Source organism: Sitophilus oryzae, unplaced genomic scaffold, assembly GCF_002938485.1.
Source record: "Sitophilus oryzae breed Bouriz unplaced genomic scaffold, Soryzae_2.0 scaffold_907_pilon_pilon, whole genome shotgun sequence".
In the NCBI taxonomy this organism is placed as follows: Eukaryota; Metazoa; Arthropoda; class Insecta; order Coleoptera; family Curculionidae; genus Sitophilus; species Sitophilus oryzae.
The window spans coordinates 794,019-807,304 of record NW_022147536.1 but is presented as its reverse complement, the minus strand read 5'-3'; the positions used below and the strand labels follow the sequence as shown (position 1 = coordinate 807,304).

The following is a 13,286-nucleotide window of genomic DNA, read 5'->3' as shown; positions in this document are numbered from 1 at the left end:
TAAATAAACAAACTACCAAATATATATTTTAATAATACGTCAGTATAACAGATATTTGACTTATAATCTATCAAAAACAAATGGATATGTTTCCATTGGCCTCAATGGTATCAGCTTAGGATCAAACTTGAAAATTTGCTCACTATCTTTCTTCTTCCTTACAGTTAGATTGGAAAAAATGTCAACCAGGGTTAATTTAGTGTATAAAATGACCAATTTTGTAACTAGAAGTAAAAAAATGCGTTATACAGGGTGTCAAAAAATAATGTATCTAATTTTCATCCAAATATTGACGTTACTTCAAAAATTATTTGGAAAAAATTGAATTAAAAATGAAACTTCTATCTCCAAAACTAAGCATTTTAGGGCACACATTTATACAAATTTTTTTATTTATTTTTATCTGCAGAATATGTCGAAGTTTCCGGAATACAGTTTGGACCCCCCTGTATACTGTATAACCATAGTTAAAACTTGATTATCAAAAGCATTTCGCATATTATGGTTTGTCATATCACAACGTGCTTTCAATATAATTATAATTTCTTATTAAGTTATAAACAAACTCTATAGTTTAATAAATTTATCATAAACTTTACAGTAAAATGAAATGAGAAATACATATAATAAATAAATAAATAAATAAATCCCTTTATTGTCAAAAATTTTTTCAATTTGTAGACAAAGGTAAACTAACAAACAAAGTAAAAAAACAAGGTACACAAACAAACAAACAAAAGATAATACAAAACATTATAAAAATAATATTGTCAGTCTTATTGTTAAAATAAACATTTATAAATGTTTATAATGTCAAAGAACAAAAAATAATAAAATAATCTTCAAAAATATTTAGCTAGTTTATAGTAAAATATCAATGACCTCCAAATAAATTCATTTCGATGTCATTAGTAAATATAGCAATAGCAAACATTAGACCAGTGTTTACAAGATCAAACTTGATTTTCAAAATATAATTCATTTACGGCGTAGAAAGCCTTGTCTAGTAAATAAGAGTTCAATGCTTTGCGAAATGAAAAAAATGATGTTATGGATTTGATTTCAAATGGCAGGTGATTTTTTTTCGAGTTATTATAATATTGAACTTTTAACTAACTCTGAGCGTGGGGTAGGTAGATAAAGATCTTGTTCCGCGTTCCTGAGTGGATAAGTGTGAGATGGCCTTTCTTGAGAAGCTGATACATGTTTACGTATTAGGCAAACGGATTCAAATATAAATAAGGAAGGAAGAGTCAATATTTTTAATTTTTTAAAAAAGTCCCGGCAATGAGTTCTGCTGTTTAGTCCCAGTGAATATCGAACAGCTCTCTTCTGGAGCCTGAAAATGCAGTCAAATTGAGTTGCACAACACGTACCCCAGAATGGAAGGGCATACCTGAGGTGCGACTCAAAAAGTGCATAATAAACAGTTCTAGCCACTGACAAGTTAAGCTCCTTAGAAACAGTACCTTAATGCAAAACAGGCAGAGCTCAATTTTTTGACAAAGCTTCGATATGTATGTCCCATTTCAGAGAATTGTCCACAACAAGCCCCAAGAACTTTACAGATTTGACGACGTCAATGGTGGTGTTGTTAAGTACAAAAGGCTGCAACGAGTTTTTATACGACAAAGCTTTAGTTTTAGAAATGTTGAGAGTCAGGAGGTTCGAATCGCACCAAGATTTAATGGTGATTAAGTCATTTGATATAATCCTATGAAGTGCCGTGATGTCCTTGTTGCTCCAAGTGAAGCTAGTGTCGTCCGCAAAAAGACATATTTTGCCACTGATGTTTATGTTAGCAATGTCGTTAATAAAAAGAAGAAACAAAACAGGGCCTAGTACTGAGCCTTGTGGTACTCCACATTCTATTGGCTTTCTAGAAGACAACGTGGTATCCACCCTCACAAGTTGACTTCTGTTGCTCAGATACGACTTAAACTATCCGAGAGATGATCCCCTGAACCCATAGTGCTGCAGTTTATTAATTAAGATCTTATGATTAACAATCGAACGCCTTAGAAAAATCACAGAAAATTGTTGCTGTAGAATGATGGTTGTTTAGGCTGGAGTAAACTTTATTAAGGAGGGAAAACATAGCGTCATTTGTGGACTTGTTGCTTAGAAATCCAAATTGATATTCAGTAAGTATTTCGTACTTAAACAGAAAAGATACCAGCCTTCTTTTAACCAACCTTTCTATGATCTTAGATAGCGTTGGAAGGAGTGCAATTGGGCGATAGTTAGAAGCTTCATCTTTGTCTCCTCCTTTGTGCAGAGGAATGATTATTGCCGTCTTAAGACATTTTGGAAAAACACCATTTTGGAACGACATGTTTATTAAAGTTGTTAGGTGATTCAGAGTGCTTTCTGGCAGATTCGAAAACATTTTTAAAGTTAGCCCGTCGGTCCCAGAAGAGGATTTATTTTTGATGGTATTAATTGTACTCCGAAGCTCTTCAAGAACTACGGGCGAAAAAAAGAAACTGTGTAAGTTTACATTATCATTAGAGAGATAAGAAAGTGGATCATGAGGAGGACATATGGTATTAGTTAAGTTTTTCGCTACATTTACAAAGTAATCGTTAAGGTTCTCAGGCGAGGTAGAGATATTGCTAGACGAAGAAAAGCTTTGTTTCTCAACTCATTCACAATAGACCATGTTTCCTTAGCAACATTACCAGAATTGACTATTTCCTGTTATAATAAAGGTCCTTAGCGGCTCTTATAGTCTTATGATAAATTTTTCTGTATAGTTTTACGTAATTGTGGAAGAAGAGACTGTCTGAGAATTTTTTTAAGTGAGATAATGAACGCATGTTTTTAGAAGATATGCGTAGACCTTTAGTGGTCCAAGGTTTATTATGCTTATTTTTTATAGGCCTAAGAGGAAAGGGTTTGAACGCTAGACTGGTTAATGTTTTTACGAAAATAGAAAATTCGGTGTCGACATCATAAGAGCTAGTATCCCAGTTGGTTGTTTTACATAAGTGGCTGAACTTTTGAGCATTCTTTTCTGAAAAAATACGGCATAATTTACGAGGGGCATTTTGGACTTCATCGAAAATTCAGTTAAAACTGCTTCATGATCAGAGAGACCCGAGCTAAAGACGTTGCAGGCGATGGAGTTAGGATCAAAAGATGACACAACAATAAAAAAATAAATAAAAATAAAACTGAAATCCAACAATTTAGTTTAAAGAACATAAAAAGAATTAAAATAAAATTGAAAAAGGTTCGCTTTAAAAATATCAAACCTAGGTTTGAAAATATAATGTGTCTATCTAGTTTTAATTTGGTTACAGTATGTACTCATAATTATTTAAACAAACAAAATGCATCTAATTCATACTATTTTTAGTGAGACCAAAATGAGTCACTTGACAAAAAGCCATTCAGACAAAATATTTGTTAATAAAATACAGACAAAAAAAAATATTTAAAGTTTAGCACATTCGAGCACCAAAACGATAATTAACAAAAACAATATTTTTCCACTTTTAACACTAATCGACTATTTCATTTTTTAACTTTGCTTAAATACATCAACGTTTATGTTATGTCCAAGTGTTAATTAACTTATCTAAAACAGATACATATAAAGAAGAACACATTCAAAACTGCCTGCTTTTACTTAATCGTTGTTTGTCTATATTAATTAAAAGATAATTATTGGAAAAACTTCACTTAAATGGTGAAAAACGGTTTTCAGCAAAACGGAAAATAATTTCAACATTGAATTTTTCTTAATTTCTCATATTTTTACGGTTTTCTAGCACATATTTTGTTAGGTATTCAATAAACGATCAGGTTTTTGCTATTTTCTGTTACTTTTTTAAACAATTCTATGCATAATAGAAGAAAATTTGCTAAAATAAATTTGCAAACAATCTGAAAATGTTCTGCGAAATGAAATCTGCTGGGTTATGTATTTCTCACATTTAAAGCAACGTTGTCAATGTTAAAACTAAAAACTAAATTTAGCGCGTTTTTCGCTCCTACCCATAACTGCTATTATGAGTTTACCAACGAGATCTGACTATTTATAACCATAAAGTTGCAGGAAAGAGTTCTGATTGCATTGGTTTCAACTTCTTTGAGGAGGGGGTTAATCGAGGGGCAAACCTCTGGTGGTATTTATTGTACAAGCACTTAGTAATACTGGTATTTTTTCGGTACTAATTTGGTATTTTTGGTACTAATTTGGTATTATTTGGTAATAAACTGGTATTATTTTGGCAACAAAATGGTTTTATTTAATATTAAACTGGTATTAAACAGGTATTTTGTAGGACATCTGGCAACGCTGGATTAGACGCACGCACAGTGCTTCGAACATATGGCTCTAGAGGACAAAAATCCAAAACTTCTTTTTTATTGTAAGCAATTTATTCAAACAAGGTTTATTTGACACAAATGATGAGTACTCTCATTGTACTAAATGATGATGTTCTTAGTCCCACGTTTATGAAAAAAAAATCTTATAAATAATAATAATGTTGGAGCTGTGTTCCATCTAAGCAAATAATAAGTTATAGTATGAAAACGGTGTAAGTATTAAATAAATTCCTGTGATAAAAAAAATTGAAATAACATTAGAACATGATTCCTACAATATAAGCCTGATATAAGATAAAAATGTTTTTCTTTAATGAAAAAGAAACATTAATGTTATATTTAATTAAAAAAAAACTTAAGATACTATAAATTTACTTTAGGACAACAAAATGCATAGATCGTAACTACTCTGATTCAGGAGAATCACTGCTGACAGAATCTTCCAAATTTATAGTATCCAAATCACAGGTAGATGAACTATCCTCACATATAAGATATTTCTGTACATCATTTTCTAATATGTTACTTTTTCGCGTTGTTACTGTTCATTTTGTCGGTATGAGGGGTTCGGATGTTAATAGTTACCTCTTTAATAGACCATATTCATATATTATTTTTTCCTTTTCTTGGGCATGCGATTTTATAATAAATTGAAAGATGGATACTTTTTTTATGCGACGTTTCGCTCCAACATAGTGGACTTTTTCAGGCACAAGTGGTGTCTCATTTGACTGGAAGGTTTATCAATATCTAATAAGAACATATTTTTTGAAATACAAATAATTTTGAGTTCTTGTCCTTATGATCAAGCCAAGTATTAGCCAGATCGGCATTGCTTATCAATTTTACTCCATCTGAAAAGTATTATAAAATAAAGTTCGTCGCAAGCAGACGCAGGTGAACTATACAAAAATTAAAAGTGTATGAATATGGCAACAAAAATATTCAATAAATACGATATGTTTGGATATGTTTTTTTTTAAATGCCTTTTTGAAGTTTGAAAACGTAAAATTTTTATACCCATTTAAGAATCATTTTAAAAAATAAATAAAAACTAAACAATCACGAACTTGTTTAGAAATAAATTTAAAGTACATACCTTGTTTAACAATATCCATAGTGGCTTTCAATTAAGTACGTACCCGTTTAACTCCATAATATACAGAACTACTATGAATGTTATTCTTTTCATTGATGAGATAATGATAGCAAAATTTATTTTTAGTGAAAATATTTGCTAACAAAAACGCTGTTTATGAAAAATAATATACAGGATGGTTGAACATTGCTATAAGTATAAAATTATATATTCAGATATTAGTAAATTTTAACTTATTTTTTGATTTTTGTCCATGGGACGAAGCACTGTGGCACGTGGCGACGACGGCAGGGAAGCTGATTGCATCATTTCTAGCTCATTTGCATCTAAAGCTAATACTGAAAAATATCTATATTTCTAGTCCTAAGTACATCTAAAGCTAATACTGAAAAATATCTGGAATCTAAAGGTGCTTTGATAAAATCGTTTAGTTCTGGAAGTCTTTCAGATACCACTCTACATGTTTTGGAAATTGATTATACCCAAGAAAATAATATAGTTTATAAAATACTAAAGCAATGGTTAAAGTCAAAAATTGGTGATGAACTCTGGAGCACTCTAAAACTGCAATAGTCTGTTTAATAACATTATTTTTAGCACATTAATTTTACTTCCAAATTCTACTGCAAACTTCGAGGCAAACTCGATTTCGGGATCGACTTTAATATGCAAAATAACCTGCTTTTGTAAAAAGCAAGTAACTTTACAAATAAAATATCATCCCTCTATAAAAACCACAAAAACAAGAGTTACAGAGGCACGTTGGGTAAGCTCAAATTTTCAAACACACTTAATAAAGCATTTTGATATAACAAATAAATTATTTATACCAAAAATTAGTAATAATCGCAGTATTAAATCCGAGGTTAAATCAGAGGTAAGCAATAATTCCTCAAATACCTCTGAGGAGCACAACCAAAAATAAACTTCATTTCTAAAAAAGCCTTCTACCGAGCCTTCTACGGAAAATACCGAGGAAATTACAGAGGCATGCAAACCCTCATGTAGCAAAATTGTACCCCCTAATCTAATATGTATAGCTCCCTATAATTAAAGAAATCCTAATGTAAAAATACTAGACTGCGTAATTATCCCCCCAAATTAACGAGCCTCGGAACTACCCTTATCAGCCGCCACTTTAGCCATACCATCCACAAGCAATAATAATGATCTCCCTGATGTTACCCCTTTACTACCATTATCAGCTGCCGCTTCAACCTTACCGTCAACAAGCAATAATTCAATTTGGAAGTCTACAAAATACAGCCGCTCGCAAAGGAATAAAAAAAAATTGAAAAATTTCAGTATAATCAACCTCTTATAACCAGATTTATTTCGATATTAGAGAAAATAAATTCTACTCTTAAGGAAAATGGAGAAATATCGAAAGCTCTAAAGGAAACGATGATGATTTGTCTAAATGAACCTGAGAATAAACCTGATGAGAATAAGCCAGAATCAATGCCAGCCAACAAAATTTTAAACATGTTGCTTAAGAAAGACTTTGGTACTAATTTGACATTTTTTTGGAAATAATTTGGTATTTTTGGTACTTTTTTTCCCAAAATTGGTATTTATTGTACACCATTTTAAGGCAGCGGTTTGCCCCTCGGGGTTAATCTTTTTTTGATATAATATAACAAATAAAAAAAACCCCTCCGCAAAGAAGTTGGAACCAACGCAATCAAAACTCTTTCATGCAACTTTGCCAGTGGTTACATGTTTAACTATTGCCAGATCTCATAATAGGTAATTTATTTAAAATGCCTAATCGCCCGAAAAAATACAAGATATGGCAACGTTGCAAATTTTCAAATTTATATATTAGATCTAGAATATATTTGTCTCTCTCATTGCATAGGACAGAGAAAGAAGAATATATAAAATGTCAAACTTCCACCAGGTCTCAATTTTCTTGGTTATTTTGTCAAGAAAAGTGTTTTTCAGTAAAATTTTGGACATTTTTCTATCCTCAATCAAGTGTGGCTTTTAGATAAACTATAATATAATGAAAATATAGTGGAATTATTACTTTTTAAGGGCTGAAATAAAGAAAAATTCAATGTTGAAATTATTTTCCGTTTTTCTGAAAAACGGTAAGAGACCGCCAGGAAAAAAGTTCAGATTCGTAATCTACGACTTCAAAATAGGGTGTAGACCAATTTTGGTAAAAATCGGACGATATCAAATTTTTCCAATAATTACTAATTAGAAAAACTAGAATATAAAATATAATACTTACGATTATCTTGCCTCCTTGTGCCAAATGGAATGTACAAAACTTTATTCAAATCACTCTGGTCTGCAAATCTGTCTGGATCAAAATTTTCCGGATCCGTATAGTTTTCCGAGGATCTATGCAGTCCCAGAATAGACACAGCCACTAAAGTATCCTTAGGTACTACCAAATTGTTTTTCTTAAAGTCTTTTTGGCAGGCTTTCAGTATGTATGGCACTGGCGGGTACTTTCTCAACGTTTCTAAAAATATATTCATGAAATATTTCACTTCATTTAATTTAAATTTGGGTTTAAAGTGCTTGTTTGTATAAGAGAAGTATTGAAGAATTAATAATAATAATTCATAAAGTTTGAATTATTGTACAAAATCAGAAAATATCAAATGGATTAATTCAAGTTTTCTAACGACTTTTGTTTTCGACTTTCGTTATATTCCAAATTTCAACTTTAAAAATGTTGAATTCATGATTTTTCCAATGTTAGTCAAAGACACGTTTTTGTTAATTTTACACATATTTTATTTTTTATCTCGAAAAATATAAGAGATAGGTATAAGTTCGTATAACAGAAAAATTATGAGATATAAAAGTGGTTTTCAAAAATGTTATAATATACTGGGTGTTCCATTTAAAATAACAAAGATGCTACCACTTTTCAAATGACCCGGCAACACTGTAACGCTGATAATATTTCAGATAGACGAAGTAGCTACCTTTATGTAAAAATCCAAATTTTCAAAACAATCCTATCACCGGTTCCCCTATTACCATCGCCGGAAAGTTAGTTACCGGTAGCGGCTAGACAGCTAACTTGTAACCCATAAGGAGGAACATAATTTATATTAATTATTTACTTATTATAATTTTTCCTTCCATTATATCCTTAATTCTACATAAAATTCAAAATTTGAAGTTTGTGGCACTTCTAGAAGTACCTTAGACTTTTGAGGATCAGTGAGTGAGTCAGCGACATAATTAAAAAAAAATTGACAAGGGATAATTAATCTATGAGGTAAAATTATAGTTACTTTTTATACAAGACGATAATGCAATTTTATCGTCGTGTATAAACAATATTTTTTTCCATAGTTATGTTTAAAAGAATATTCAGAAATTATTATTTCAAGGAATTTATTACGAGTAGAAAAAATATTGTGCTGTGTTGGCGTTGGTTTCTATGTAATTTGACAAATAAATAAAGCTGTCTCTTTAGTTGTTAGTTTTGAGTCAATATTTTTTAATTCTCTTCCGTGTCGATTGCTGATTGAATTGGAGCCAGAAATGGCTCCTAACGAAATAAGTAAATTACCAATATACTCTGTTTTTTTTCTCAGGTAAGATTTCGACAGACGATGACAGAAGAAAAGCAGATGACGTCCCATACCAATCTATTTATTTTACTAAAAAAAGTTTCTAATAATTTTTAAGTTATCTATGGATGGGTTTAAATATAAATCCGTCATGCGTCGTGTCTTGTTGTTTGTAACCAGTTTTATTAGTTTATTTAAAAAATGACAGATCGTATTTCAATTTTATTGGTTTGACGGAACGATGAACGACAAACGGACGCCGATGCGTATGAACTCGCCTTTAGATTTTTGTCATTTTTGACGTTTGTCAAAGTCTTGCCAAATTATAGGTTATGATTTTGTGTCAACTTTTGTTAAATACCCTGCGTTTTGGAAGATGATGCATTTTGATTCGTATTATTACGCGTGTTTTGTGTCTTTTGAAGTCAAGTGGAGGAAAAATCGAGTGAAAATTAACTGTAGACCCAGAGCACAGTTTATGGTTAATACTCGCCAGGGCAGAAAGTCTTATACACCAATGAAGTTGCCATTGATAAAGTTTGTATACCATTTCGTCGTAGATAAGTGCATCTCGTATATGGTAGAAGGATCAAACTAAACACATACTAAAATCTGGAGTAGCTGTAAAATATCGACATCACACGATAGGTAAATAATGGATTTTAGTACTGCAGAAAAATAATATCAAAAGGTACTGGTTTAAAAAAATTAAAATTAAAGTTAGTTAATCAACCTTTAAGGTATAAAATTTGGTAGGTGTTATTAATAAAATAGTTTGTTTTATTTACCTATGTTGTTTTATTTATTCCTGTGGAATATTACAAATTGGTGTGTATTTGTACATAAGTTATATTGATAAATATAATCATAAATGCGGGTAGTTTCATAAAGCTTGAAAGTAAATAATAGTTCTTTTTTATATTTTTTTGGTATGTAGTGTCTTGTTCTTGTTTGGGTATACCCTTGTTTGTTTTGTATTAACACATACCGTTTTTATTAAATAAAATAACTCGATTACATTTTTTCAGTTTTATACAGTTTTTTTCACAATATTTTGAAGTAATCGCTTGTCATCTTGTCAATCAAATTTTAAATATTTCCTGCTATGCGTTCCAGTTGTACCAACTTATTTCTTTGTAAAATAAAATAAACTACTTTGAAATTAAAATGACAGACACATCTATCACTGTCAAGGATCTTCTTGTTGGACAGACTATACATATTCAGGCTGAGGCGACAAACGCCATATCCAAACTACTTCCATTTAAATCCCGAATAACTTATGAAAAGAAATACAAAAATTTTCAAAAACGGAAGCAATTAAAAAACGTGCGAGGAGAAATAAAGTTTTTAGCCTATCTTCGCTGACTTGAAAAGTCATCATTTAATTTACCCTGGCGGTTAAAGTACTATTTTATCAACTATTTAGATAGCTATGTATAAGGCAATTTAAACAGTTGCTATGGAAAAAATGAATATTTTGGCAATCTAGCCAGCTATAATAAAATTAATATTCTTGCTTTATCAACTTTAAATCCACACTTTTCCACCTCAAAGTTACAGGGTAGTCAAAAGAGGCGTTAATAGCTTCGAGAAAAGCATGTTACGGCTGTGCTCGACTTTGCGCAGATTTAGATAATATTACTAATATATTACAGTCGTTTCTTTTATCACTGAAACTTACCAAAAACCACCGAATTTAAATACTCAAGTTCCTTCAAGTTGTCTAAATTCAAGACAACGCCTTGCTTATTGTATCTCCTTATTTCACCAATCAATTCATCCTGGATATCCGTATTCCTACTCATCTCATATAAACTACATAATATTACTGAATAAGAGTAAATAACTGAGTCAGCAAACAAGTTAAATAATTCTCTGGAAACCTCTTTAGTATCACACTGAGATTCGTTGAACAAATTTATAAAAAACTGAAAAAAATCGTCTTTAACGATATCATTCTTTTTTCTATCATTCATAATATCCAGAAATACACCTTCAAAATCACTATACAGTGCGCTGTTTTTGTTCTTAAATATTGGATGACATAGAGAAAGGTTATATCGAAAATTCGCTTCAGTTTTTAGCTTTAACAGCAAGTTCAGTTCTTCGATTATCTCAAAGGAGTTCACTCCAAAACTCAGAGAAACCAATTCAAGTAAGTAGTTTCTTAAAACTGAATGTATATCGTCCTTTTTCAGGCTTTCTAGTATGGTACCTTTCAGCGAAACATGGTAGTTCTCCAAAAACACTTTTACACAAGAAGAATCAAACATATCACTCTTCAACTTGTATTGTTCTGGATAAACTTCGCTAAAATTCTCGGTGCTATCCAGGATGTGACGGACATACTCGTTTTTTACTATTATCACTACGGGTTTGATAAAAAAGAACATGCCACCCACGTCATAACCTTTCTTTTTAAACCTGCTATAATACTTTCCTAACACCTCGTACAAGGTTGTCTCTTTATTTATCACGTCTGAGATATTGCCATAGGGAAATCTAGGCGTTTTCACTCGAGCAAGTTTAGCCTTTTCAAAGAACGTATATTTTTTAACAATCCATATTAAACTAAACACTCCGGCAAAGGCTAAGCATGTTATACAATATAATAAAGTTTTTTCGTTGAGATATTTAAGAAACGGAAGCTTTTCTTCGTAACAAACACTCTCGAGATCCATTATTTTCGATTTTTTTTCACTCAAATCACATTTTTAACACAGAAATCCCACTTTTACTGATAGCAATCGTAAACAGCGTGCAAACATAACACCCATACAAACAATAAACAATCACGTGGGCTTATGTCAAAATCAGCCGCGCAATCCTTTGTTTCTTTTCCTTTCTAGGCGAATGAGTGTGATGAAGATAACGTTAACTCGACAACTCTGTAAAGCTGGCGCTGCTGAATCGATTGTTTGTTGGCCTTGTTTAATTTGTTGGCTAGAGTAAGATGGCGAATGTCACAGTGAGAGAGTTATTTAATGAAAGCGTGAAACAGTCAGTCTATTCATTATTCATGTCTCTTTTCGCTTTTCGATGTAACACAGGAGTGACGGAATATTTCTTTGGATTTTGGATCGATTTTATTAATCTCTGAGAGTCTAGGAATTCTTAAATCATCGAACAACTAGACACGGCATGGCATAGCAATTAATTTGACAAAGATTAATAAATAATGTTTATTCAATTACAATTTATACTATGTGTATTAGAAAGGGTATCATAATATTATCCTTTCAAAAAAATATATTTTTTTTAAATGGATTACCCTGTAGGTATATTATTCATTTTTAGTTTCAACGATTTAAATAAAGGTAAATTTGATTAATGTTTGCCGCATTTTAATCTTGCCGTTTTTGAAATATTTATAATTTTGTGAAAATGAAGTAGGTAACAATTTTAATGCCTCTATGGAAATTTTTCTATTACCAAATTTTGTGTTGCAATAGTAGAAATAATACTACCTTATACAGAGTGTCTAGAAAATTATTTTAAATAATTACTAGCTTTAAACGGAAATAACTTGTTTAATTTAAATAGAACAACCTGTATATTTTACGAGAATCAGATGGACAATTTAATTGTCCATCTGTAATTAAACGTCTATCAAATTGTAGGTATAACACCAATTTTTACCTATCTCTTCAAATAAATGAGGTCTAAATTATAAGAAAATACATTTTCTACGAAAACTTGAAGAGGTAGGTAAAAATAGTATAATACAATTTGACACACAATTAAATTGTGCATCTGATTTTCGTAAAATATACAGGGTGTTCTATTTAAATTAAACAAGTTATTGCCGTTTAAAGCTAGTAATTATTTAAAATAATTATTTAGATACTCTGTATAAGGTAGTATTATTTTTACTATTGCAATACAAAATCTAGTAAATAGAAAAACTTCAGTACAAAATTTGCTTTTAAAAACTTAAATACGCCTAGAGAAATGAAGCATTAAAATTATTGTTACAGCATTTTCAAAAAATCGTATATATTTCAAAAACGGTAATATTAAAGTGCGGTAAACTTTAATCACATTAACCTTTATTTTAATCGTAGAAATTAAAAACGTAGTTATATACAAGGTGTTCAATTTTAAAAAATACAACTTTGATATTTTTCGCGAGTGTGGCGAGGAAGAATGTTAGAACAAATAAGTTAAGGTGGAAGTTAGAACAAATAAAACTTTTAAGAATATTGTATCACCTCAATATTCAAGCTGATACACATATCTCAAGATTACTATTTACTTCTTTAGTATAAGGGTGGGCCACTGAAAACTTACAATAGCT

General features: G+C 30.8%; 1 protein-coding gene across 1 annotated transcript; it reads right to left on the bottom strand.

The window, feature by feature from the left end:
* Positions 1-4: 4 nt before the first annotated feature.
* LOC115890669 (cytochrome P450 6d3-like) lies at positions 5-11,779 on the bottom strand. The gene is made up of 3 exons (XM_030910971.1): positions 10,671-11,779; positions 7,681-7,917; positions 5-224 (listed from the first exon to the last, which is right to left on the bottom strand). Exons 1-3 carry the CDS (start codon positions 11,668-11,670, stop codon positions 61-63), a joined length of 1,401 nt encoding a protein of 466 aa, XP_030766831.1. The 5' UTR covers positions 11,671-11,779; the 3' UTR covers positions 5-60.
* Between the last annotated feature and the right edge of the window lie 1,507 nt (positions 11,780-13,286).

Excerpts from the sequence above, each read along its gene's own strand:
- LOC115890669 (XM_030910971.1), bottom strand. The coding sequence starts at position 11,670 with ATGGATCTCGAGAGTGTTTGTTACGAAGAAAAGCTTCCGTTTCTTAAA. Across the intron at positions 7,918-10,670 it reads TTTAAATTCGGTGGTTTTTG|AAACGTTGAGAAAGTACCCG; the intron begins GTAAGTTTCAGT and ends ATATATTTTTAG. Across the intron at positions 225-7,680 it reads CACAAGGAGGCAAGATAATC|TTACAAAATTGGTCATTTTA; the intron begins GTAAGTATTATA and ends TTTTACTTCTAG.